The sequence below is a fragment of the Haemaphysalis longicornis genome, unplaced genomic scaffold (assembly GCF_048455015.1).
Source record: "Haemaphysalis longicornis isolate Haplotype H1 unplaced genomic scaffold, Haemaphysalis longicornis Haplotype H1 scaffold_9, whole genome shotgun sequence".
Lineage (NCBI taxonomy): Eukaryota > Metazoa > Arthropoda > Arachnida > Ixodida > Ixodidae > Haemaphysalis > Haemaphysalis longicornis.
Window position 1 is genome coordinate 11740411 of NW_027526460.1, and position 27994 is coordinate 11768404.

A 27994-nucleotide genomic window follows, 5' to 3' on the forward strand; every position below is an offset into this window, starting at 1 on the left:
GCAAGCGTTGCAGGGGGCGGCAGAAAGTTAGATGGGCAGATGAGATAAAGAAGTTTGCGGGGATAAATTGGTCACAGTTGGCACAGGACCGAGGCAATTGGAGAATAATGGGAGAGGCCTTTGCCCTGCAGTGGGCGTAGATAGGCTGGTGATGATGATGATGATGATGATGTGTACGCCCTGCCCTGGGTCTCCACTGTACAGCGCTCTGGAGCGCAGGACCGGGAGCAGGCTCTCGCATACGGCCATATACATTTTTTTAGTGCGCACCACTTTGGCGCCCGGTACAGGGGCTTCGCGGCGGCGAAGGTAAAGACGGCGGTGTCCGCGTAACCGATCGAGCGAATTAGCCACCCCAGAAGGAAGAAAACGGTGGAGCGGCGGCTTGCGAAAGTGTGAGGGGGAGGGCGGCACGCGCTGCTAAGGCGTCATCTTCCAGCGCGTCGCCGCTGTTCAGTGTCTCACTGCCTCCCTCTCACACTTCACCATGAGTCGCCGCCGAGGAGCTCCCTCCCCCTCACACTTTCGCCAGTCGTTTCTCCTCGTGTAAACCGCGTGACATTTGCGCGGGAGGTTCGAACATGATTTGCAACGGCATGCTCGGCGGCAGCGAAACACTGCGGGATAACGGCAGAGTAGCGTGCACCGTCATGCGTTCGCTGATCCCGCGATAACTTCCTTAGACGCAGCAGGTTATGCGCTGTGACCGAGAAGACGGCAGTTCGCGCTGCGCACAAATTTCGCATTAGGGAGTCTTGTAATCCTCGTGTGATTTTTTTCGCGACACTGTACTCAATTCATAGAAAGTGGGTTGTGATAAACCTGACCGACACGCAACCTCTTTAAAATAACCCAAAATCCGCCCTTGCGTGCGGGTACTGGATGCAGCAAATTTCGACAACGCTTCAGAGAGGCGCACTTGGCAAATTGTCCGCAAAAAGGGATTGACCTTCCCCGTCTCGTTTACATAACTCCCACTGTTCGCCGATTTTATCCTCCTCCATTTTCCTTATTTCACCGTTGACTGTTTTGGCCCACAGTGGTGGCTCAGTGTCTAAGGCGTTGCGCTGCTGAGCACGAGGTCGCGGGTTCGATTCCCGGCTGCGGCGGCCGCTTTACTGATGGAGGCGAAAAGCGAAAACGCCCGTGTGAACGAGATTTCGGCGCACGTGAAAGATCCCCAGGTGGTCAAAATTAATCCCGAGCTCTCCACTACGGCGCGCCTCATCGCCTGCGTTGTATCGGCACGTTAAACACCACAATCAATCAATCACCGTTCACTGTTTCAACAAATCTTCGTCTAGAAGCAGCTTGTCATTTAACTTCCATAGTTCCCGCGTAAAGGGTTGTTTGCTTGCTTTTTTTTTAAGTCCTGGATTGCACACGACTAGGCAGGGGTCCGGAAAGGATACGGGTTTTACGGTATACCCTTCACATTTCCCAATCACAGCCCACGTTACGTACAGCCGTAACATTTTTTTTTAAATGCAGAGCATTTCTTAGCCTCGCCTGTTCCTGCGTCGGACGGTGTCAACAGTTTCGCGTCCGCAGCAGGTGCGCCTCTCCTTCCCTCCTCTCTCTCAACAGCAGCTGGCGCGCGCATGCGTCGTAGTCAGCCCGTTCGCTCCGTCGCGGTCTCGGCCTAACAGGTGCGTGATAGCAGCGCGGTGGGGCGTGGAAGGGTGCGCGCTGCTTGCGCATACGCGCTCTCCCCCCCCCGTACTGCTCTCCGTCTACTGCGCGCGCTGCAAATATAGCGGCTAGCGGTCGCTCGTGTTTCAGTCACTGCGTTGCTCCTTCCTTCCTTGGTTGACGCTCGTGCCCACGTTTACTCGTGTCTGCTACTCCAGCATCACGGAAGAAGCGATGGAAGCAACACTGCCTCCAATCAGTACTGAGGCCCCAATGCTCTGCATTTACTCGTGTTCCCCTCGCGGGAAGGCGCGGGAATTTTTTTTTAATAATATCGCGGCAGCGTCGACCAGCGGGTGGGTCAGCGCCTTATCACGGTAGAAAGCGGCGAAACGAGCAGTGTTACATCTCACTGTTCGCCTGCGCAGAACAAAGCCGCCATTGCAATCGTTGTCTGCTAGTATGTTCCCGCAAGAGCGACACAACCCTTTCTCGCTTGTTATCAGCCGCCTATCTTCATTCCTGGGAACAGGGCGCACGAGAAATCGCTGTCACCACCCGGTTATTGCACACTACCATTGCGCACTACCAAACGGTACATCACAAATCACAAACCTGTTCGATAATCCGGAGCCAACATCTTGAACAACAAGCCCCACGAGTTCTTAACTAACAAAATGGAGCCTGCGGAAAGGCCAACTGCATGACTGACACATGGAGAGTACCGCGTCGTGAATTTTCGCACCATATACCCCCGGTCTCCGCCTCCCACTCCACTTTATAGGACATCTACGTCCAGGTATGTTAACAGGCGGTACACCTGGCTCTGCCATCGCTAACTCGAAAGACCTCGGACATTTAGGATTGCAAGGTTCAAGGGCTCAAGAGGCTCCATTTTCAGACTCAGCAACTAGAATCCTGGGGCATGGTACTTACCTCTCCCGTCCAGTGGGTCGCTAGGTGATGCATTTGGGCCACAGGTATCGAGGTGCTTTTGTGACGCTCCCGCCACCTCTGCCGTCCTGCGCCCCAAAGAGACATTTGGCTTGAGCCGCGAAGTCGAACGACGCCCTGGTGCCGTCTTCATCGGCGGCTGGTTGGCCTGAGCTGCGAGGTTGTCGGCGCCACCCTCGGCAATGTCGACGTGGGAACGCTTGGCTACAGGATTACCGGACACCTCCATGGCATCGGGACTCTGAAGAAGTGCAACTTGCTGGGCCAGTTGGTACATATTGACGGATGGGAAACCAGCGAAAAAAGGACGCAACACCGAAGGAGAGACGAGACGGAGAGACCAGCGTTGTGTTGTTTCGTCTCTCCTTCTGTGTTGCCTCCTTTTTTCGCTGGTTTCCCATCCGTCAATCGGGGGTCTGGCTTGCCCTTAGGTGGTCATCCGTTCGCGTTACCGCGTCTTTCGACGGGTCCCGGAATCACCAGGCTTCTCCATGGAATCTCGCTGCCACCAACCCTGCTGTAGCGCTGCCGTAGTGGCCGCCTCCTTAGTCGACTCAAGGTCTCCGGCCCCCTTTGCAGCTTCCTCAGACTCCGCGGCGTCAATGATGTGCTTGCTGTGCAGCCGCGTCGGTGCCAGTGGGTCCGACAACGCTCGCGTACGAGCGCTCACATTGGGTGTCAGCGTGACCGAACCGTCAACACCGAGAGCACCACGTCACCTTACACTCACGTCTGACGTGCCCTTTGGCGTTACAGCGAAGGCATTGCATAGGCCGCCCAGGCACCACAACGAGGGCCAGCTCCCCGGTGACGCGAATTTGGCGCGGCAGATCGCCTAGCTCGAGCCCGGACTTGAGCTTGAGACGCCTGGTAGACGTCTTTTAGACGTCTGATACGTCTGATAGAGGTATTTTGTTTCACGCCAGCAACCCGCCACCGCTTCCTCGTCCCCTCACTCACTCTGCCGTAGGGCGCGAACGCGGAGTGGATGTATTCGCCCGTCACACCAAGCAAAAGTTAGGGAAGCTTGAGCTTCACTTCGTGGTTCTGCGGGTCAATCACGAGGCAGCGACGCCCCTTCACTGCCACCTCCGTCGTGGTCAGCATTTTCTCTGTTGCTTCTGCACTCTGGAAAGTCAGTGCCAAAACGTGGTTGATTTGATATGTCCCCAAGGAAATTACCTCGGGCAGCGCACCAAGTTGGGCCAGTGAATCCCTGAAGTCTTCGACTCGGCGCGTAACCGTGCGTTCGTCCCTTTAAGCCAGCGAGGAGAACACTGTGTCTAACAAAATGCGCCGGTTAGGCAACGTCGGCAAGATAATCTGCTAATCCGGGTCTTCCTTTCCTTCGCTTCTGTTTTCTCGGAGGGCATGGGCCGCTATCGTCGCTCGGTACGAGATCATGATTACACGACCGTATGTATGTATGTATGTTTGTGGTTTATTGGCGCAAGGGTTTCTAAGACCAAAGAGCGCCAGAACTATGTTATGTGGTCTTTCAATAGTCATGTTTGTGCTTAAAATATGTATGAAATGAGTATGATACATCTTAAAATACTGTATATATGGGTGTAGAGGGCCCGTCCACTAAAGCATGAAGATGTTCATAATGGTGGCTTAAATGGATTATGGGTGCAACGTGATGCACCTCGAGCTAAAGAGCATGCGACGAGAGTGGGCCTCCCGTGCGGACAAAGGGAGCATGAGGGCCTCACTCACTGCTCGTAGGCTCTGAGGTCACGCACTGTACGAGATGAGTTTTAAAAACTTGATGTCTGCAAGATAACTTAAAAGACTTTTGTTTGTAAACATAGGTTCATCTCCTAAAAACAGTGAAGGATGTATTGGAATGTTGTAGGTATATATTTTCGGGAAATGCCGTTTTCTGGCTTCATTGCAGAATGTGCCCTCAATTAATACATGGAGGACGGTGAGCCGTTCCCCACACTTGTTACAAACAGGTGGGAGTGTTCCATTCAAAAGATATGCGTGTGTAGCGTAAGTGTGGCCTATTCGCAGTCTGCAAATGGATACTTCAATGAATCTGTTTTGTTTTTCTGTTGTGTATCTTCCTAGGTTTGGTTTTACTGAGTGGAGCTTGTTGTCTGTGTGTGTGTCCCACATGTGCTGCCAGCATTTACGGATTCCCCTCCGGATTACTGGTTTCAGATCGAGGTGAGGGACCTGCGCTACATCAACACCACTACGTAGGGCCGCCAAAGTGGCGTTCTGGTCAGCAATTTCATTGCCCAGAATGCCACTGTGTCCAGGGATCCAGCAAACAAGTATTTTTAGCTTTGACTTATAGGCAGTTATAAGAGCTTTAAAAAGGCGGTTTAGAATAACGTTTTTTGTGGGCTTAAAGGAATCCAATGCAGTTACTACGCTTAGGGAGTCTGTGTAGATGACTGATTGTTGTATTTTGTTCTGTGTAATGTGTTCCACTGTGATTAGAATACCATAGGCTTCTGCTGTAAAGATGCTACAATTTCTGTTCAATGTCCTTGTGCTGGCAAAGTCCGGGCCATGTGCAGCACAGGACACAGAAGAAGAAGACTTGGAAGCATCTGTGTAAAAAGAGGCGCATGGATATCTGTGTTGTAAACTTAAGAAATGCTGTAAAATCAATTCGCGGGGTGCACGACGCTTGTCAATTTGATTAAAGGATGTGTCGCAATGAATAGTTGACATGTCCCAAGGTGGGACTATATCGGCGATACAGGTTTTTATGCCATCATCTAAAGACACCCCTATCTCCTCTGCAAGGCCTTTGACACGCAAGGCTACAGGGGCAGGGATCGACGGGCGCGCTAAATACAAATGGGCGGATGAGATGTCATTCACAATAGAATTGCATGGGTGATTCGTCATAGACATTGTCCTAATAGCATAGAGGAGTGCTGTATAAGCACGCTGGTGCTCTAGGCACCAGTGGTCGCATTCTACATAAAGACTCTGGATTGGACTTGTCCTGAAGGCTCCAGAGGCAAGGCGAAGGCCCAAATGTAGTACTGGGTCTAACATTTTTAAGGCAGTTTTAGACGCGGACCCGTATGTTACACTTCCATAGTCTATACGTGACCTAACTAAACTCACAAAGAGACGTAGAAGGCAGTCTTTATCAGCACCATAAGACTGATGTGACAACACTTTTAAAATGTTAATGGTTTTTAGGCATTTTTGTTTGAGTTTCTTTAAGTGCTGTACGTACGTTAGTTTTCCGTCAAGTACAACACCTAAAAACTTGTGTTCTTTCTTGACAGCAATCCGTTCTCCGTTCAGTGTGACATCGGGTTCTCGACGAATTCCACGCTGTGTTGTGAATAACACACATGTACTTTTGTGAGGATTCAATTTAAAACCATTTTCTTCCGTCCATTTTGCAAGCCTGTTCACACCTAACTGTATCTGCCTTTCACATATGGACTGATTGCATGACCTAAAGCTTATTTGGACGTCGTCAACATACATTGAGTAGGAGATTGAGGGTGGCAACGATTTCCCAAGTGAATTCATTTTAATTATAAACAGAGTACAGCTTAATACTCCACCCTGGGGAACCCCATTTTCTTGTATGTATGTTCTTGATACCACTGTCCCTAATCTTACCCTAAATGTCCGCTCCGACAAATAACTTTCAATAGTGTTTAGCATATGTCCAGACACACCGAATGCCTTGAGATCAAGCAGTATGCCGTAACGCCAAGTTGTATCGTATGCTTTTTCTAAGTCAAAGAAAACAGAAAGACAGTGCTGTTTGTGGACAAAAGCATCTTTGACATACGACTCAAAGGCAACTAGCTGGTCAGTTGTGCTTCGACCTGATCGGAAACCTGCCTGACAACTGTCCAGGATGCCGTTATATTCAAGAAAATGGATTAGCCTCTTATTTACCATTTTTTCAAAAACCTTTCCTAAGCAACTTGTCAGAGCTATTGGTCGGTAACTGGCAGGTAGTGAGGCATCTTTCCCCTGTTTTAATACGGCAACTACAACTGCTTCTCTCCAAGCTATCGGAAAGTATCCCGCCGCCCATATTTTGTTGAAGTGCAAGAGTGTTCGGAGAGTTTCTGGGTGCAGATGTTGTATCATTGTGTATGATATACTATCTGCCCCAGGCGCTGAAGCCTTACATGTTCCCAAGGCGACCAAAAGCTCTGTTATGGAAAATTCCGAGTTGTATGGTTCGTCAGATCTTTTGTTATCACGAATCGGTTTCTTCTCCATAGATGATTTGTGTCGTAAGAAAGCATTCGTGTAATGAGCAGAACTCGATACATATGAAAAGTATTTCGCAAGCGTGTTTGCCTGGTCCTCTAGGGTATCGCCTGTACTGTTGACCAAAGGTAGGGTGTGTGTTTTCCGTCCATTAAACTTTTTAATTCTGTTCCATACTTTGCCTGCATCTGTGTACGAGTTGATAGAAGTCACAAAAGAGCGCCAGCTATCTCTTTTTGCTTGCTGGCGAATGCGTCTTCCTTGTGCTTTTGCACGTTTGAAGGAAATCAAGTTTTGCGTAGTGGGGTACCTGCGAAGGACACCCCACGCCTTATTTTGAGCCTGCCGTGCAAGCCTACACTCTTCATTCCACCACGGCCTCCTAGTGTTAGGTGTGGCACCAGATGTTTGCGGAATTGAGCCCTCGGCAGCATGAAGAATGTGTGCAGTCACCAGTTCACAGGCTTCGTCAATGCCCAAATAGCTTAAAGACGTGTACGAAAGCTGAGATAATTGTTTAAATTTTAACCAATCAGCACCAGATTCCTTAAACTTTTTATGGCAGATGGAACTGTTACGGGCTTTATCAATGCCTTTCAAGATGACAGGGAAGTGGTCGCTCCCATAGGGGTTGTCGTCCACTTCCCATTCAACAGCCGGAAAGAGGACAGAAGAGCCGATCGCCAAGTCTATGTGTGAGTATGTATTGTGTGTAGTGTTGTAGTATGTCGGCTCTTTTTTGTTAAAGAGACAAGCTCCGGATGAGAAGAGGAATTTTTCTATCAAGCGGCCCCGGGAATCTGTGCGTTCAGATCCCCATAGTGGGCTGTGTGCATTCAGGTCACCTACGAGTAGGAACGGTTCCGGCAGCTCATCTATGAGAGACTCAAATTCAGAGCTAGATAAACGATATTCAGGGGGAATGTATAGTGAGCAAATTGTTGTTAATCTGTTGAAAATAATTGCCCGGATTGCAACCGCTTCTAGGGCGGTACGCAATTGAAGAGATTGGCAAGGGATAGATTTTTGCGTAACTATAGCTACGCCACCAGAGCAGTGCGTGCAGCTATCTCTGTCTCTCCTAAATACTGAGTATTGGTTCAGGAAATTGGTGTGCTTAGGTTTCAAGTGTGTCTCCTGTAAACATAGGATGGCTGATTGCGTTTTGTGTAGGATTTCATATATATCATCTAGGTTTTTAATAAGGCCCCGGCAGTTCCACTGTGTAATTATTTGTGCTACCATAAATGTTTAGGGAGGAGATTTTACCTGGTGTAGATGAGGACTCGGGCTGGATGTATACTATCTATCAGTTCTGACTTGGGCCTGTGACATGGGTGGCTGGTGGCTTTTTGCCTCGCCCCGCCATGGTGCGCTGTTCTCTTTCCGCCTTTGGCACTGGCAGAGACGGTGTTACCTCCATGTCATCATCTGAGTGGTGTGACAGTGACGAGATGGAGTCCTTGCGGGCTCCGCCTCGGGATATGTTCGAAGTGGAGGCAGGAGCCCCTGCCGTCCCCGACTGTTTGTTGGACACAGAAGTGGTCGTGGGACCAACCACATCTACGTCCATGGCCGCCTGCAGTCTGGCAGCCGGAAGAGGAGGACTGACGGCAGAGCCGTCACTCCTCACACTCGCAGCTAACACAACACTTGCGGGCGCCACAGGTGTCGTGTCGGATGGTTGGGCTGCCTTGGGCAGCACCTGGGGGGGCTGGGACGGCACCAAGTCTGCTTCGCAGTACTGGGTGGCCGCCGTGACTAGACGCCGCTCCGCCCCCCGGCGAGCTGCATCGGCATACCTTTGCGAAAACATTGAGTGTTTCTGTCGTGCTTCTTGATAGGTAATGTTCTGGGTGACCTTCATGTTTATGATTTCTTTCTCGGCTTTGAATTTAGCACATGACCGAGAGTATGCAGCGTGGGGTTGTTCACAGTTGGCACATTTCAATACGTTAGAAGCACAGTTCTCTGAAGGGTCATGATGTCCTGCGCACTTGGCACATGTCAGTTTTCCGCGGCAGGTGGTAGTACTGTGCCCATACCGCTGGCACTTGAAGCAGCGGCGTGGGTTGGGTATGTAAGGTCGTACGTTGCAATGAAGGAAGCCTGCAGTGACAGACTCCGGTAGGACACTTCGGTCAAAAGTTAGGATCACATGTTTCGTTTTTACTTCTTTGCCATCGCGTCTGATCATTATTCTTCTTACCGCAGTAACGCCCTGGTCACGCATGCCCTCGAGGAGGTCAGACTCACTTTCATTGAGCAGGTCCATCTCAGATATGACGCCCTGCGAGCTGTTAAGGCTCCGGTGTGGCGTTACAGCTACTTCAAGGCCAAGTAGGTCGGTCTGGTTCAAGAGACTATCAGATTGTTTTTTAGTAGATAGTTCTACAAGCACGTCCCCCGATGTCAGCTTCTTTGCCTTGTAGTTCGCGCCAACTACACTCTCAATGAACTTGGCAATTAAGAAGACCGACTTGCAGGTAACTGGAGATTCCTTGTTCTTAGATTGTATCACTAAGAAGCGAGGAAAGTTGTCCGGGGTGTTAAATTTCATGTTGGGCAGAGGTTTGAAAATTACATCGGTGCGGGCCCTTTTTGGGGCCCGATCATTTGGAAGAGAGGATTTCGAAAGTACCATGCGGCATAGTATAAAGCAGGGAACTGGGGTACTTTCTTCTTTGACGTTACCCTGATGGTCAAAGAGGTCCCGGAGCTCCCAGCCTGATAGACAGACAGGGAGCCCATCGGCCGGAGCTTGACCAGGGCTCCGACGGCCACCGTTCACGGCTTCTAACCCTTCACCTTTCAACTTCTCGCCACGGTAGGTAACAGCTTAAGTATGGGGGGCTCGGGGTACGCGGTGTCGCCACTCACCGTCACAAAGATTACTCAAGGTGCCCCGTGCGGGGGATTACACGACCGTTCACAACGATGCCCGGAAGTGGAATGATGCGCCATTCGACACGGGAAAAGCAGTTTGGATTCCGGACTTTGACTCAGGTGGCATGAGAAAAAGCTTGGCGTTTTAACCGTCTTTCATTTTAGAAAATGGCTTTGATTTCAAAGCAAAGCTTTCTACCTCTACCTGCCGACAGTTTCGTCGTGGCGTGCGCGACAAGAAACTCCCAGCGCAGCTGGGGATAGGGAAGGCGTGCTTTTTACTCACGGAGCACAGTGTAGATGGCGCGGAGAATGGGCGCTATTACCCAGCGTTCCCCGCGCGCCGGAGCTGCTCACCCCGGCGAGCGCGTCGGCAGGACCCATTCCGTCGGCTTTGCCGTCTCCTTTAGCGACGGTTGTTTCTTGGCCTGTTTTAGCGCAGCTTCACGTCCTCGTTCCACAGTACTCGTTCGACAGCACCTCCTGGGTAACCCGGACCCGACGGAATTAAGTGGTCGTACGGCAAATACACGTTAAGGATTGGTTTGCAGGGCGGGAAAACAAAATGTAGAGACCACGTACAGATGTCTGTCCGCTAGAGAAACGCTACCTTTTGCGCACTGCTTGCCACAAACGGGACTGCGTTTCTATATTGGTAAATACCTATTCGGTTGTGTTTTATTACAAAAGGCGAAAGGAGAAGCTGGTTCTGATAAATAGCGAATATAAAAGTTCCCTCATCTTTCTCACAATACTCAAACTTACTAAACTAACTAGTTTAAATTGGCATAAATGGTAATCACTAAGCTCACATGCCGAATTGTTTCGGTATCTGTGATTGTGTCGCGCGGGGTGTAGCCCCGAGCTAGCTCATCAGGATGGCTAGGTTCCGCTGTCTCACTCTTAGAAAGACGCTACTCTCCGTTTTCTTTCCGCCGACGCACGGCCGAGCTACAGCGGTGGCGTCCGCCGCTCTAGTCCAGCCGTGGCCGACGCTGTTGCGTTTGGGCGCTCACCAATCCCAGGTAACGGCAAGCACAGTCTCTGGTTTCACTCTTTGTAGAGCCACGGGTGTGAATTCAAGTGACGTCGCATGGGAAATTGTTGTGGCTGTCGTTTACAACAATGTTTTCCAACCACCTTCACAGCGGAGATGGGAGCATGTCTTTTTTAAGGTATTAGTTATCGGACTAGGTATAAAGCTCCCGAAAAATATATATACGAACCTTACAAAAGCATCTTCACAACCAAAGGTGACAAGAAAGCCCTGTCATTTAAAGAGAATACATTTGCATTTAAACGTATAAACAGCAACGGATCTTGAGACTTCAGTTTACCGATGTTTGCCACCCTTGAAGTAAAAAAAAGCAATTACAGCCCTGCGCGCAAACATTCTATGTACGGAATTTTGAAAACAATCACTTCTGGTGTTTCTGGCGTCTGGTGCGCTTGATTTTTGCAACCCGATATCGCGAATGGTTTTACACGTCCACTCGATTTCTACTGTATTGCAAAGGATTTACTCACAAGGGGGAAGCGGTACTTTGTTGTCCGAGAACGGGTTGCTTAGGCGATTATATAAATCATGACTCTCATCAAGGACCACATGAATAGAAGTTTTGGTCGTGGTATCGAGCTCCGTTAAACTAGTTCTGAAATCTATATTCTCCCTCTAGTTGAGTTCCCTTCGTATGGCGGGAGCATTAAAAAATACGCCCACCTTTCCTCGCGGGAACCCTGGTGTGATGCGACGCTGAGGGGGGTTCAAGCGCAAGCGGAGAGCAACCGTCGACCGAAAGGCCGCCGGAGAGCGGCACACCGGTTATATGCGCAGCGCGCCCGAAGGAGAGGAGACCGCGGAGAGAGAGAGAGTACTGCACATGCGCAGCACCGCGCGCAGCGCCGCCCACCGGCGGAGTGAGAGCGCGCTGGGTCGCACACGCTCTCACCTGGGCACGCGCCGGCGCCAGTGCGTCTGCCGCGGCTATGACGCAACACAATCCAACACAATCCACTTTAATCCAATCCAATCCAAGTCAAGCCAAACCAAGCCAATCCAATCGAATCCAATCCAATGCCCCTCGCGAGAGAGTGTTCGCTATTGGAGAGGAGAGCGGGAGAGTGGCTGCGGACAACAACGGACGCACGCAGGAAGGACAGGGCCGCCGACAAAAGATGCTCTGAGCGTCGCATTTAAAGGGGTCCTGAAATACCTTCCGCCGATGCATGGATGTACATGTAACCAAATAAGACAATGTATTAGCAATCTCCTCCCGCAAGAATTTTGTTAAAGCGATGAGTATTAGCTGAGAAATCGTAAATCGAAAACCGCCCATTATCGTCGCGCCGCGTTTCCTCCTCTTTTCAACTGTTGACGGCGCGAGAGCACTCCGTCCCATGATGCTGCGCTAGTCAGCGGTGACGTACTTCCGCATTACGCTCCTCCGACTGCCGTCTGCTACGGGCAAGTTTTGTTGACACCATGAATTCCGCACTCCGCTCAAGGATGGGTAAGCGAACGAAAAATCTGGCCGCATGTGTGCGGTGGCCTGGCCTTGCCCTTTCGCGGTGTGCGTTGCTGCAGTGCAGCACGTGACTTTTAATCGGCGGCGAACTCGCAGCCGCTGGGGAGGATCTTGCGCTCGGTCCCTTTCATGCACCGCGCACTGTTTATCCAAAAAGCGCCGTATTCAGATGTGGCCCCGCTGGTGCCGGGTCTTATTTTGCGGTGGTGGTAATTCCTGCCGGCGCCATATGAAAAAGATTTTCTAAACCGATATAGAACCCGTGCACAAAACGCTTCAATCATGTGACCAGTTCAGCTTGGGGCGACGCGTGGTGGAGAGCGGCAACGTTGGCAAAACATGCTCCGGCGCGGCTCTGAGCTTTCTAGCGCTGGAGCGAGCGCCTTTCTTTGACGATCTCAAACATCGGTTGCCTTGGCAACAAGGCACAAACCGCTCTAGAAGTCAGTTACGGTTCCGTGATCCCGGTTCAGCTCGGGGACCCACCTCGCGACATGTGGGCACTGCAGGCGTACCACTCACTCCCATTTGGAAGTGCGAGATGCGTTTGATATTACAGGAGGTGATGGCGTGTGTGTTGTGGACGCCTTTGTTTCGCGATGAAACGCGGCGTTGTGCTTCTGCGGGTGAATAGTGCTTCCCATGGCCTGGATTATCTTTCTCGGGCGACGTACGACTCAACCTCGCATGGGGTATGTTCAGTGTGCGTGGCTAAAAGCCATCTCGGCTTGTGCGCCAGAGTTAAGTGACTTGCTGTTCGTCCCCGCAAACCGCGCTCGAGGTGAGTGCCGAATTTACGACGGGCAGGAGGAGGCAACCCATAGTATGTCAATCGCGGTTCAGACTTGCAACGCATGTTGTGACGTTGTGTTCGTTCGAAACGCATCTCTGGATTGTTTTGAAGTGGAAAAAAATGTATCCGTCAAACCCGGGCATTCGGCTCAGGGCGTTCTCTGCGATTGCACGAAAGAAGTGCCACGGGGCTTCAACGCTTTCTTTATGGAACGTACTCAGGTAAGAGAATATCCATGTCGTGTTATGGCCGTGATGCATTCAATACGAACGGTTAAGCGTTTGTTTACACTTGTTTCGTTTGTCGTAAAATGTCAAAGCACTCCGGCACTACGCTGGCAGATCAGCCGGCGAGTCGACGCTGAGCAGACGACTCATCTCTTTGCCGGAAGTGCGTGAAAAAGCCGCCCAATAGCAGGATGTCTAGCTCATGACGAACATCTGGGAATCGATGATGTAGACATGTGAAGATGGCGGCGCCCAAAAACACGAAGGAAAGGGTGAGAAAAAAGCGACAAACTTTGCAACAAAAGTGTGAGCTTTCCGCTGCGCGTAAAAGAGTAATACTTGGCCCAGATGACCTTGACGACCCAATCTAACGATTGCGCTACTTCATTTAGTGTGCTCAAAATGCCTTTCAGGGCCCCTTTAAAAACGTAGAGAGAGAGAGAGAGAGAGAGAAAAAACGTATGTGTGGAAGGCGTCTTCACAGTTCATTTTCCCGACAGCGCAACGCGGGGCGTCGCTTCACGTCTCTATCCAGGGTAAAGACACTGGGTCGCACGCTCCAAACTGACGCTTACACTCAAAAGTTCGTTTACGCTCGATCCAGAGCTGCTGCTGCTTCACGTTTACGACCACGCTTGTAGTAGCCACCTCTGCCTGAGTCTGAGGCAAGGAGGCTTCGTAAATGTAACTTGGCTGTTCTATTCTCGTTAGTTTTATCTCAGAAGGTATTCAGCCCTTTCTACAAAATAAAGAAAGGAAACCTGCGGAAAGTCACAATCGCCGTTTCATGCCTCAGCCCCTTGTGACGAGCCTGCTTGACAAGGCTTTTCATGCTTTTCAGTGATCAAAATGAAGCGAGAGTTTTTTTAATGGCTCACGCAAGTAAATTTAGAGGAAAATATCTGTGGAAAGCTTCATAAAACTGGAAGAAACGTTTTTTTTAATATGCGCGTGAACCTGCAGTTCCTCCGTTTTTTCTTCAAACTGTACACGTTGAGCAGTGTCCAGATTGTTTATTTTCGTTCCAAAATTCACATAAAAATTTTAGTTTCGCTTTTAAATTCTCCGTAATATTATCTATAAGTAATCGTTTGCCTTTGGTACAAAAAAATTATAAAATATCGGCACATGCGCTGGAAGTGGATCTCACTGTTTCGTGTCTCAGGACCTTGTGAAGACCTGGCCGACGAGGACTCTTTCTCGTGCTGTAGGAGCGCCAGGAACAAAATGACGCAACATGTTATTATGATCATTGAATTACATGCACAGGCGAACATCTGGGGAGAATTTCAGAAAAATTGAAGAAGTGCTTTTTTCTTTTAAAATAAGCCTCTGAACTTGGAGTGTTTTCGTTTTTTCTTCAAACTTTTGCGCCGGTTGGTTTTTAACCGTAGCTTGCACAGACACGATATTTACGGCCCTTATTTGTACTTTCCAGGAGCAGCCCTCACTAAAAAATTTGAACGCTCTAGCTCCAGTACTTACGATAATATTTGCCCGCAAACTACAGAACAAAATGCGGTCTGAGCAAGATTTGTAAATTTATTACAACCCGCCGCGGTGGCTCAGTGGCTAAGGCGTTGCGCTGCTGAGCACAAGGTCGCGGGTTCGATTCCCGGCCGCGGCGGCCGCTTTTCTGATGGAGGCGAAAAGCAAAAACGCCCGTGTGTGCGAGATTTCGGCGCACGTTAAAGATCCCCAGGTGGTCAAAATTAATCCGGAGCCCTCCACTACGGCGCGCCTCATCGCCTGCGTTGCGTCGGCGTGTTAAACCCTACAATCAATCAATCAATCAAATTTATTACAAGAAATATGCGTTTTTCTAGCCGACGAAATTTTTGAGGGGAAATGTACAGGAGACGTAGATTAAGCATAATAATTACCATTGGCGCCTAAAGAGTATATTTTTTGGTAGACGTCACAAAATGTCGCCGCGGCGCAGGGGCAGAAAACGGCCGGAGTCCACGCGCGTGCGTTCCAAAAAAATTTTTCCGCCGAAACTTTTTGAGAATCCGCCCATTACTTACGTGCGGAAATGAGATAAAGAAGTTTCAAGCGAATTGAAGAGGTCGACCAGCCATGCTTTGTTCGATCTTGCCTAAAATGACCCAGGTTCTATTGCCGCGAACCATGCATTGGGTTTGTTTATGTTTTGTTTTTGCCGACCGGCTGCGCCGGGCTATGTTATCTGTGTTTTACGCGTGCCAAGTGAAGCCCGTGTTCAGTTCTTTATTTTTATGCCGCACGTGTTATCTCGTTTGATAGGGAGAACGTTTCGAACTAATGTCAACAGCCTAGAATAATCTTCTGTGATCTACAGTGTCCTGGATGAAATCGATGGTTGGAGAAACACTCGCGACCAAAGATAAATGCCCGCAGAGCAGGCGCCGCGGCATTCGATTCACCGACACTCGGCTGCGCACGTCACTTTGTTGACTGCTGCTTCGCCGCCTGTGTATTCTTTCAGTTGTTAGGGGTGGACAAGTTCGCTCCAATAAACTTGTTTTTCCTTTAAGCCAACTGCGCCATCTTTGGCTTCGTGACACTATATATCTTGATCACAGTTGGGGTGAACACGGGAGCGCGTGCCATTTCGTACGCGGGAGCAGCCTGCCGGAGTTCCGGATAACTTCGCACGCATGCGCAGTTCATTTGCAACGAAACTATGTGTTCATCGCGCGCTACACGTCACCAAGACGCTCGCTTGTCGTCGGCTCTCTTCTCTTTGGTTGCGTGAGTGAGCCAATCAAACCGCTGCGTTGTGAATCTAGTGGTAGCGGGCTGCTTTGAATGGCTCGCTCGTTTGATTGTAATTAACAGGTCGCGCAGTGGATGTGTCGGTAATAAATATGCAGTTTTGTATGCTTGGAATAAACGAAACGAAAATTCTGGTATATGCCACTGATGCTGCCTTTAAAATTGATTTTGTCTTGTTTCCAAGATTCTGCTCTTTACGAGTCACCTGTTTCCCGGATTTCTGCTGTTATTGCGCGGACGGAGAAAGTACGCGCTACTAATTTCAAGTGCGGCCTTTGCTAAAAAATTAAAACACTGTTTTCTTAGGGAAAAAAGAGATCCAGGAAAAGATCGGTGGTTTTATCCTTGCTTGTAGCAAATAAAACTGTTGATTTTTTACAGCGATGTTCACTGCGTGACCTGTTTACTACAACCCGCCGCGGTGGCTCAGTGGCTAAGGCGTTGCGCTGCTGAGCACGAGGTCGCGGGTTCGATTCCCGGTCGCGGCGGCCGCTTTTCTGTTGGAGGCGAAAAGCAAAAACGCCCGTGTGTACGAGATTTCGGCGCACGTTAAAGATCCCCAGGTGGTCAAAATTAATCCGGAGCCCTCCACTACGGCGCGCCTCATCGCCTGCGTTGCGTCGGCGCGTTAATCCCTACAATCAAAACCTGTTTACTACAATAAAACGAGCGAGCCGTTTAAAGCAGCCCGCTGCCAATAGTTTCACAACGCAGCGGATTGCTTCGCTCACGTAACCAAAGAGCAGAGAGCAGACGACAATCGGCATAGCAGACGACAAGCGAGTGCCTTGGCGACGGGATGCGCGCGGTGAACACATAGTCTCGTTACAAACAAACTGCGCATGCATACGAAGTTACCCGGAACGCCGGCAGGCTGCTCCCGCGTACGGAATGACACAAGCTCCCGTATTCGCCCCATAGAGTTTCTCAATATGAAACTCTATTGTTCACCCCAACTGTGATCAAGATAGTACGCCCCTCTCCCTCTATACGTATGCCCAGCACCGTGTACCCCAGGTTTCCGCTGCCGACTGTCCAGCGCGAGCGCTGAGCAGACATTGCTGTGCGATTCTAAGCGTTCGTCTGCTTTTTACAGACACCCTGGCCTGTGCTGAAGGGCCGCCGATTGTCAATTTCAAGCTCTCGCGTAGAGGCTGGAACTCTCGTTAATTGGCTAAGTTCATGGGGCTATGATGCACTGACTCTCACATTTGGCGTGTTTCTTCGAGGAAGGAAGAGTAATTTGGGGTGACTTTTGAAGGTGCGTGACCGACCGTGATCTCGAGCACGTGCTGTCGAGCACGGAGGACATATATTTTTGCATTTCCATAGAGTACCAACAACGTAAGAAAATTTCCTGTTCCCTTCTGACACTGTAAAAAAATCTACCCCGCCCCCGCCCCCCAAAAAACTGCGCCAAAAACATGCACGGGTTCGCCAGCATATGCGTCGCAAAGCAACGACAAAAAAATGGTTCCTAAGATACCTGCCGGTGTTCTACAAGATATGTTTGAATTTACTAAAATGTAGGAAAAATGTGGAAGCTGTTCGCCTAAGTGGCGTGCGCACTGGAGCAAGACAGAAAGTCGTTTCGGGAAAAAACAATAAATGGTTAAACTAAAATTTCCTGCAACGAAAACTCGCGCCACTGGAACATGTCTCTATTGGGTACCGTGTCAGTGGCGAATTTCAGAACACTTTGTTCACTTCACGTTTTGGTGATGTGAAGCCCGTTTAGGTTACGTTTTACTGTCAATTTAAATCGTGCTGCTCTCACACTGCACCGAATAGAATACTAGTGTACGCCCGCGTTCAATGAAAGACAATTTTTATGCAAATCTAATTTGCCGTTCATGGTACGCTTCCGCCGCTGCAGGGTCGAACGCAGCATCAACAATAGCGCCAAATGACCGTTTTGTTCGCTTCCAGATGCAGTAAGCTGTAAAGACAGCTCACTGTCATGTGAAAAAAAAAAAAAAAACGACACCGAAAGAATTGTATCACATCGGCCATCTACGCAGTACAAAAGAAACTCCCTTGACTACGATCGATTATAATACCGATAATATGCTCCTCGCGTTGTTTTTCAGGCTGTCGTCGTTGCGATGTCGACCAAAGTAGGTCGTACAGCGCATTCCAGGCAGTGGTCGCGCCGGTGGGTGCAGGGCTGGCAAATTGATCGCGCTACAGGTGGCGCGTTGTGTTCCCGTGTTTATGGGCTGTCTCCAGCGCCGTTTTACTCTTTGGTTTATTTTTTAGTTGCAAGCAGTATTTGTTGCCTTCAGTGATTTTTAACTGTCTACATCTTGATTTTTAACAGCCTACATCTTGATTTTTAACAGCCTACGTCACGGGTCCTCTTTGGCCCCGGAAAGCCCAAACATATTTCCAGGCAAATAAAAATTCCAGAAACGTGTGTACCTTTACTTAGGGATAATGTGACTTCATTTATGCAAAAATCAAAATGAAATTTTAAACCAATCAAAAATTTTAAACGTATCATATACGATACAGTGGGAGATTCTGTTATCTCCATGCCAGCTGCGGAAATTTGGCGTGTGGTATTCAAAGAAGCAGTTGCGTTGCACGTTCAGGCGGAGAGTGACATTCCATTTGGCGTGCACAACTGTGCTAAGCGTGCTAGCGCTTGGTACACAGCTCCTGCATCGAAGTCGCTTGCTCGTCACAAGTGGAAGATGCCGAACCCCCGTCTCTTCGGAAGTCATCTCTGGCCTGCTAGGCGAGATCTTCGCCTTCTTCACAGAAGGAGAAGGACGACTGGTCGACCACCCTCTTGGCGCTTTTCCTGTGGAGGTCAGGCTTTCTGATTTTCTGGCAATGAATATCTTCAGCTTGAGTGGCCGCTCCTTCAATGGATGGCTCTGGCACCTGGGGACATTCCACACATTCACGACGCAGATGAAGATAGCATGGTTTATGAGACACATGTACCAGCGCCTGTAGAAAATGGTGTACTTGGACAGCGACACCTGATAGTTACGCTGGTCAATCCCCCGTAAAACTGTTGTCCACACGAACAATTGCAGAGAAGCAATCAACATGGATTTTGGCCTTGCGTTCATACCGTTTCACCGGTGAGTGAGTGAAATACTTTATTAAGGACGAGAGGCCATGAGGCCCTGTGGGGAAGTGAGGATGGTGGAGGGGGAGCAGAAAGGGAGAGGTCACAATTCATCACAATTCACACAGTGTACACACTTCTAGTTTTAAGGTCCTATTCACAAGATGCACAGTTCACTCTGTCAGTGGCACCAAAATGCACAGTTTGCACTGTTGACATTGGTCGTGGATGGGAATGTCCAGTCCGGGAAAGTCTGTCAGACCGCTATACCAGCTTGTACAGACCGTTTTCAAGCGCGTACTGGGTAATTATTTCTAGAGTAGCGGGGTCTTCACGGACACGACTAACGTGCTCCAGTTCAGTCGTGGGTGCAGGACCCACAGTTAGCAGTTGACAGCGGTTACGGGCGAATATAGGACAGATCCAAATTAAGTGGAAGAGATTGCAGTGGGGTCGTCGGTGCAGTTGGAAGCCTGCCGGGGCTGACCACTTATGTACAACGTGTGGTGTGTACACTGCATTTGCATACACTTTATTGGCAAATACCTCGCCCGAACGTGAAAAGGGCTTGAGGGGCGCAAGGATGCCAACCGGAGTTTCAGCTTGCAAACGCTTACGGCTTTCTTTTTTGAGGAGACGTAGCTTGAGTTGCCAATCTGCTTGAAGAGAGGGGACGGGCGCAGCGGGCACTGTGGGAGGTGATTGTACCCTCTCCCTGGCTGCGTCGTGAGCCATGCGGTTGCCTTGTGCGCCGTAAGTATGTCCCGGAGTCCAAACAATGCGAATTTTGAATCCTTCAGTTTGTAGGTCTCGTATCGTGGTCAGGATATGTGTCGCCGTGATGTTCGGGGAAAATGGACGGTTCAATTCTCGGACAGCAACATAAGACTCCGTGATAATGCGAAATTTCTTCTCGGTAAGATTTGCGGAATGGTCATAAATGTGTCGGGTGGCGGCCAGAATTCCCAGAAGTTCTACTTTTTCTACAAGGCCGTATGTGTTGGAAATTTGCCGGGATCCATTCAATTCTGGCAGGTCTGTAGATGTCCAGGCAATGGCCGCCATCATCCCATTCAAAGACGCGTCGGTTTAAATGTCAGTTTCGTCGCCTGCCTTGTCATCTGCGAGCGTGCGAACGTATTGTTCGCGCACTATTCGGTTATGGCGCCGGATCGGGCGTCGACGTGGAATACCGATGGAGGGGCGTTCCCACGGAGGAATTGCTGGCGGCGAATCCGTGCTGTCAGAGTCGCTGTTTAGGCGGACCCATTTCTGAAGTCTTTTTCCCTGTGGCGAATGGTCCAGATGATATTGGAAACGTAGTTTGGTCTCTTCAATGAGATTTGTGAGAGGCGGAAGAGGAACTGCTTCGTGGAGAGTATCTACCCGGGTGAATGAGGGGAGGCCACTAATCATCCGGAGAAAGTGCCGATTCATCTTGTGAAGAGCATTAACATGTGACTGTCGTAGCTCATAGACCGGGAAGCCGTAAGTGAAACGTCCATGTGCCACGGCCCGCGCGAGCATGGTACAAGCTGCTTGGTGCGCCCCTCCATATTTATTAGATATCCGTGTTGGATGGGCTGTTTGTATGACTGCTTTTGAGCAATTCTTTTCGCAATTTGTTGACTTCACGGTCATTACCGCTGGTCTCGGAGGGGTTCGGGACGGCTAATGAAATGTAACCTTCATAGTCACTTTCCGACAAGCCCCAACATCGCTGACATCTTCGTTGGCGACGATGTGGTCCAATATGTTCCTAACTTCAGGCCCTGAAAAATGAAAGAACAGCTAACAGATAAAATGTTTATGCTGGAAAGCTGTATTGTAAAACGTACCAAAAGCGATACGAAAATTGTGCCATCAGTGAAGGCCCACTGTATCGAATTATGATACACGAAAATTTGAAGCAACGCTAAAATGTGGGCGGGCCTCAAACATGACAACCAAGGGAACAGTTTAATCCTGCAAAATTTTCTGAAGAAGAAAATGGCCAGAATTTCAGGACGAAAGAGTGCAATACCGTTTTTGAGTAAAATGATGACGGTGGGCTCCCGGTTGCGGTCATTTATCTCGAAATGCCAGCAGTCCCCCGCCAGCGCCTTTCTAACTACTCACATGAGGAAAATTCGTCAGGGTATTAAAAACGACACTCTCGGCTTTTGTCTTAGCATAACGCGATTTATCGTCCCTTTCTGGCGTCTCAAACACCTCGTATCAAATTTGATAGGCTGGGCGCTGTGGGGTTGAACAAACTCATGGGGTTCTTATCATCGGCCTGTTGACGTCGGCAGGTTTCTATACACGTGCGTGTATCTGTACATGTACATACACATGCGTACTTGAACCTCAAGCTTTCATATAGAGATAAAATGCGAGCGCACTGCCAGAAGTGGTAAGAAACGTGAAATCTATGCCCTTTTTGAAAAGCGAATAAAGATGGTTCATGGCGTAACCTGCCGAAGAAAACTCTGGCCAAGCGGCCAAGCTCTCATATAGCGACCGAGCGCTGTACATTTCTGCTAAGTGTGTTTGCTTTCGAACTTGAGCTAGAACCCCTTAACCAAACCCTGCCCTTCCGTTAAAGATTTTGAACTGTCATCAAGGTACGCTTCCTATACTAAAAGCGTTATCTTGCATACAAGAAGGAGATAGCGCACTAAATGCAACCGGGCAGGGTTTTTTTTTTTTTTTTTTGAGGTTGGGGTGAAGGGGCGTAAAATTTGAGGTCCCTTCTTTTACTGGCGCGTGAACGGTAGGTGTGTCAGTGTGGCGGTTCCTTGGTGATTAATGACGTCAAAGGCGAAACAACAAAAGTGCGAATCGGCGAGAGCGCGGTTCCCTATTTTGCGAAGGTGGCGTCGCGTGGCTCCTATGCAAAGTTTGCCATCCACCGTGACCCACATCGAAGGAGAGTCACGCGACTGTGTTCAATGCTCTCCCCGAGGATCTGGCGTGAGTGCGGCCCCGTCGGTTGCGGCTGTTGTCCATTTGCGACGCCTCGGCGGCAACCGCGGCCGCCGATCGGTACTTCCCCCAAACCTACCTACGCGCCGTATACAAACGCCGCCCGCCCTCCCGTTCGGGACGCCCGAAACGGCATTGGGGCTGCGTGTGAGTTGGCGATGAAACAGTGATGCCTACTTGCCCCGGAACAGCCAAGCGATGCGTAAACGTCTCTGCTGTGGACGACGAGCAACTGAGAACCAAGCAAGCATCAATCGAAGCCACGCGAATTTAACGAAAGAAAGCGGCATTGTGAATGTTACGTATACCTGGATGGATCACTAGAGTTGCCTGAAGCGCAAATAATGATTGTTGAAACGTCCTGTAAAAATGGGGTGATAAGGAGCTCAAATTAATCGCGGAGGGTACGTACTTTGAGTGGCAACGCTAGCCAAGAAGTATGACGCTTAAGCCTTCGTTTGCGTGCACAAAAACGAAATGTAATCCGAAACAAAAACCGGGCATTTTATCGCAGAGCGTATTATCAGACCCAAAAGGCTGCAAGGCGCGATTTATATGTTCAAGTACTACTCTACTCCACTGTCTGTTTGCACAACAAGTGGTTTCCGTTCTCGCCTAATGTTGCTGGCGTGCAAATCTGCGTAGGAACTTTTTCTACTTCCGTCACCCCATCCACGTTCGTAAGTGGTATTGACACCTAATAGCATCGCCGTGAAATTCATACTGGATACTTGGAGTGTAGGCATTTCATAGCAAATTTTAATAGCTGAAAGCGCGTCCTGCAGAGTTTTTTTTTTCTCGGTAGAGCGCTTAACTGCAGGATTTCGCGTCTCTTTTTTTCAATTTCGCAAGAGTAAATCATGCCTCCCTTCTGCTTGCACACATATCACACTCGTGCCTCCTTTGGTATCTTGATTTCTGGGTTCCCAGGTGGAGGATCGACAATGGGCGCTGGTCGGAGCGTGCAGTCAGACGGCTCTCCGGAACACAGTCCTTTTCTACAGCATAGCAGCCGCCTGCAGCCACGTCCGAGCGAGGATAACAGTACCCCTCAACTGCTGTCGCCGTCCCCCGTGCGCCCTCCCATCTCCTCGCCACCTCCGCGACCCGCCGGCGACTTGGTCGCGCCCTCCCCGCCCCCTGCCTCGAAGGCGTCCCACGTCCCCATCGTGAAGACCACCCGAGTCTCCGCCACGGGCAGCGACCGCCGCCACTCCATCCGCGCCGACAGCCCCATGCCCAAGCTGCCGGGCGCCATGCGGAGGCTCAGCGACCCTAGCGAAGATCAGCCGCCGGTGCAGCCGCATCACCACAGCGACCTCGAAAGTCAGATTCGAGAGATCGAACAGATGACCGACGGCATACTGGAGGACATCGAGGCAGAGAACTTGGGCGGCTTCAGCACGGGTCATGACCCGACGGTGAAGACGACGACCTCGGAAGGCGCCAAATGGCAGCTGGATGCCGGCAAGACGGGGCTGCCTCTACGAGGTTCCTTCGAGCGAGGCCTCTTCACGAACGCGGCGAGATTTGCGGGTCTCGGAAGGACGCAGCTGCCTCCGACAAGGTCAATGGGCCACGGGAGCCGCAGGTACCACTTAATTCGCCAACTTTCGAGATAACAGAAGCGATAGCGAAGTGGTCAGGACCATATGTGTAACGCCACGTGCGAAAATGATCGAGGAACGTGGAGGCTGCAGATAATGAACACCTGTTGGTTGTGCAAGCTTGTTAAATCCAATTTTTCGAAGCGTGCTCTCAACAGCTACGCCAAGTGCATTTATCTTCGGGAAGTAACTTCCATACCTTCTTTATATACATTATTAAATGCCTGTCCTGCTACCATGTCAACAGATATCCGCGGTGCCCAAGTCTGCAACAACGTACTTTCTGACACGCAATTGTCAGAAAGCTTGCCTTGGTGCCCCGAACGTCGCCATTTGTGTATTTCTCGCGCGTAGGAGGTTTAGAGTGGAACAGCCGATTCATGTGCGCGAGCTTTTCTGAGAGCGGATATAATTCATTTAATGCTGCCGGTGTAGTGGGGATCTTCTCACCGCGGATAGGTTAATCGATGCCAGACCGAGCACTCTCCTCGGCGTATGAAAATCAAATGTCGGTATACCTCTCGGGGAGTCTGCCTAAGTCCGTGAATGTTAATCTAAAAACCTCGGTTCATGTTATGTTTTGACTTGCCAACGACGAAAAGAGTACCAGGCTTCTTCTAACTTTAAAAGTGCGAGTTATTTACTGAGGCATGGCGAAAACTACGCACACTTAAACTCACGTTGCTCCTTGTCCAGCCAATGCTCACGGCAATGCCATATTCTCATGCACAGGGCGTCGCATCCCCGGGACGCAGCGGCAGCTGGCTTCAGGAGCGGAAGCCACCGGCAGAAAGCCTACAGCCGCAGCACCGGGTCCGACGTGAGGTCCCAGTCCCAGCCTGTTGCCAGCGTGCCATCCGGAGGGCGCTATGGCGGAGCTCAGTCCCGCACCCCTCTCGCCAATCGGCGACCGGACGCATCGCGAGGCCCCTTCCAGGGTCTCACACCGAAGCAAGAGACCACCGCATCCAAGGCGCCCGCGGCTCGGGTAAGACTCTGCAATAGACTTTGAGAGAGAGAGAGAGAGAGAGAGAGAGAGAGAGAGAGAGAGAGAGAGAGAGAGAGAGAGAGAGAGAGAGAGAGAGAGAGAGAGAGAGAGAGAGAGAGAGAGAGAGAGAGAGAGGGAGGGAGGGAGGGAGGGAGGGAGGGAGGGAGGGAGAGGGAGAGGGAGAGGGGGGGGGACAAACTTTAGCATTTCAAGAACATAAGTGGTCGTTTTGAGTTCACAGGGTCGGCATAGTGTTGCAGTAAGTTTGCGCGGATTGGGAGCACATGTTGACACAAAGCTTTCTGGGCAGCCTGGATGTTCACAGTGGACGGGGAAGACAGCCAAAGTAGTCTCACGCACGCGGCAGTGACATAACCATCTACTCTCAGTGGCCTCTAGCACACTCAGTACTCTCGAAGTGAAAGACTGCTATACCTAAACTAATGCTATCTGGCAAGACATCAACCCAGACGTCTTTGTTCGACACTGCGTGCAGTAAACTCATCGCAGCCAGTGGATGGTTGATCTCTTAGACGGACGATGTTTACAAAGTAGTTGGCATCAACCGATTTGTCTAAGGGCAAATTCTTTGAAGGTGCGTCTTCTTCCAACTTGGTTGAGTAGTGTGAAAAAAAAAAACGTTTTTATAAGCATTGCATAACGTGTAAGGGGTGCCTACTGCTCATTCCTGCACACCAGTGACCCTAACGCCCCAGTAAAAGAAAGCCGCCGCGCAGTTTGCGCTGGCGGCGATCACACGCCAGCAGTCGCGGCCGGCACCCCCCTCCTAGCGAGGGAGTGAGAGCCACCGTGACCTTTTAGCCGGCGAGTAAAGATGTTGTTTCCCCCCCCCCCCCCCTCCCAGTAAAAGAAAGAAGAACTGGCCGCATTCCCCCTATGGCGTGGAATTGGGGGCAGCGATCGGCAGGGGTTGACCACTATTGGCGCGCAAAAAGAGACATGCCGGTTCAAGACAAACGTAAACAGGGGCATAACAGTTACTTACTTCGCGTCATCGTAGTAGTACTTTCAGTGCTTATGGCGTCCTTAAGCAACGGGAGAAGTTTCCTGAGCAGCACTCTTGTTTTCAATGTTTAAGTTTGCAGGAGTTTTTACTTCATGAAACCAAGCAAAGTTACATTAATGGGCTGGTGCTTTGGGACAAGCCAGCAGACCCTGCCTAAGATGATGTGACGACGTGACTGAAGTAACTAAAAATGTTTTCTGTGATGCTGCGCATGATGTCTTTGGTGATGTCCCACGATGATAGGCGGGATATCCTGCAACGCGAGTAGGATAACCCTCTATACTTTGCATTCGCTGTGAGGAGCTATTCATACCGCTATTACTTGTAGACACGTGCGTAGCTGCAGCCGGGTAAGCACTGACACCGAAATACAAATATCATCTTCCTGGGTAGATTGAAAAGTGAATTGTCTTCCTTAAGGTATTAGTAAGGCTGACTAGCCAAAAGAATCCCGGAGCTAAGACCGAACCTCCCGATGTACGAGGTTAGCTCACACCAACCAGTCTCTTGTGTGAGGATACGAAGTCCTTACGAGAGAATTTGGTTCACACTTTGTCGTTTCCTTTGGCCGCGTTTCAGAGCGATGCAGACACGTACGACTTTAGCAAGTACCATCAGGCCAACCAACGTGAGCAGGCGAGTAATTTCAACGTCTCTTGCCACTGGTACATTCCAGCCGTACCTTAATTAGCGTTCTCTGCGTTCATGCCTTTTTTCAATGCTGTTTTCGCACCAGAAGGGAAATTCGATATTTGGGGCTGGTAAGTTCTTTTTCGTGCAGTGCCACAACGTTCCTGTGAACGCTACTTCCAATAACTTGCACCTAGCCGCCATCTTAAAATCTCTGGTTTTCTTTCATGCTATTACGCAATTTCGGCTCAGCAGCGCCATCTTCCGTCGAGCCCAGCATGCAGAGGCGGCAAAACACCACCAAGGTTGCAAGGTGGGTTCTTGTTCCGGCCGTTATTTTGGGATGCGGGCTGGCTTTTCTTCAGCTCTGACCCTCATGTGTCCAAAAATATGTCTCCGGTACCCAGCCCCAGATCAGACCAAATCAAATAAAATAAAATCAAACCAAATCAAATCAAATCAAGCAATTCAAGTCAGAGCAAGCCAAGCCAAGTCAATCAAATCAACTGAAATTTATAGTCTCAGGCAATAGAAGTACAAGACGTAAGGTTCAACACATGAGGTTCCCAAAGTCAAGAGGTTGCGATTGCACTCAGGTAAACAAATGTAAAAAAAAAAGATTCAATTTGCACGGCACCGCAGAAATGAATACGAAGAAAACGAATTAAACGTGATTTCTGCAAATACGCGTAAAAATTCAGGACGCAACACAGCCACGAAAAATACCGGGATAAAGATCGGAAGCGTTGAGACGCTTAGCAAACGTTGGTTTATAAAGAAAAACTGCTCAAAGAGAGGCGTGAAAATCAAAAGCAGATTACCATAAAATTTTTTAGCAATAAAATGTTCTCCAAATTCTTTTTTATTGTCGGTTTAGTTCGGTCATTCGGTAAGTCGGCCGGTCGGTACATCGCAATATTTCTTTTCCAGCGTTTGTATTTATTTTCGAACTGGTCCTGCCGTTGCGGCGCAGTGGCTAAGGCGTTGTGCTGCTGAGCCCAAGGACGCGGGTTCGATCCCGGACGTGGGGGCTGATTTTCAGATGGAAGCGAAAAGAAAAAAAAAACGTGTGTCGGGCTTTCTGTGCAGGTTAAAGATCCCCACGGGGTTAAAATTAACCCGAAACCCTCCACAACGGAGCGCATCTTAGCCAAGGGGCAGCTTCGGCGTGTTAGGCACCCTCCCCCCCCCGCCCCTCCCCCCTAGAAAAAGATTGAGTGCAAGTTTTTCTTTTTGAACTGGTTTGACCTCAGAGAAACCATTGTTCTCACGCCTTTTACTAGATGACCGGGCTGTGAGATCTTCGAAATATCCGCAGTTGGGCAGCTTGTATTGGTGCCCAACAGTGAATATGCCTGTCGCCTAATTTTCCTGAAATCTCGCACCAAATGAAAAACAGTGCTTTTGATTTATTTAGTTTCAAAGCATTTGTAACAATTTGTAAGCAAACCATTGCAATAGCCTTATTGTAAATCGAACAGAGCTTTTTGCTTGGTGCATTCGACACTGTGATGTGACACATTCGCTCGTAATTTCAGGGAACATCGCTTGTCACCGGGAGAAGCTGGAAAATCCATGGAGTACGATTCTTCGGAAAAGCTCATCTTGGAAGATATCGAAAAAGAATACTCCATCACGTAGGATTTGTAATGGTACTGTAGCAATAATACATTCTCTCAGGAAAGCTTCCCTTTCTCTCTC

At 49.8% G+C, this 27994-nt stretch overlaps 1 protein-coding gene and 1 long non-coding RNA gene across 2 annotated transcripts in view; both read left to right on the top strand.

The window, feature by feature from the left end:
- The window catches only part of LOC144153885 (uncharacterized), a 39261-nt gene extending 12881 nt beyond the window's left edge, over window positions 1-26380 (top strand). Inside the window, exons 2-4 of the mRNA XM_077685641.1 lie at window positions 22972-23632; window positions 24381-24636; window positions 26243-26380. Coding sequence (XP_077541767.1) covers window positions 22986-23632; window positions 24381-24636; window positions 26243-26350 — 1011 coding nt within the window. The 5' untranslated portion in view covers window positions 22972-22985 and the 3' untranslated portion in view covers window positions 26351-26380. The remainder of the gene's footprint in view (window positions 1-22971; window positions 23633-24380; window positions 24637-26242) is intronic.
- A 16-nt stretch (window positions 26381-26396) lies between these two features.
- On the top strand, window positions 26397-27959 carry LOC144153886 (uncharacterized). The gene is made up of 3 exons (XR_013319405.1): window positions 26397-26424; window positions 26546-26606; window positions 27832-27959. It is a non-coding gene; the product is annotated as an uncharacterized LOC144153886 (long non-coding RNA).
- The last annotated feature ends 35 nt before the right edge of the window (window positions 27960-27994 follow it).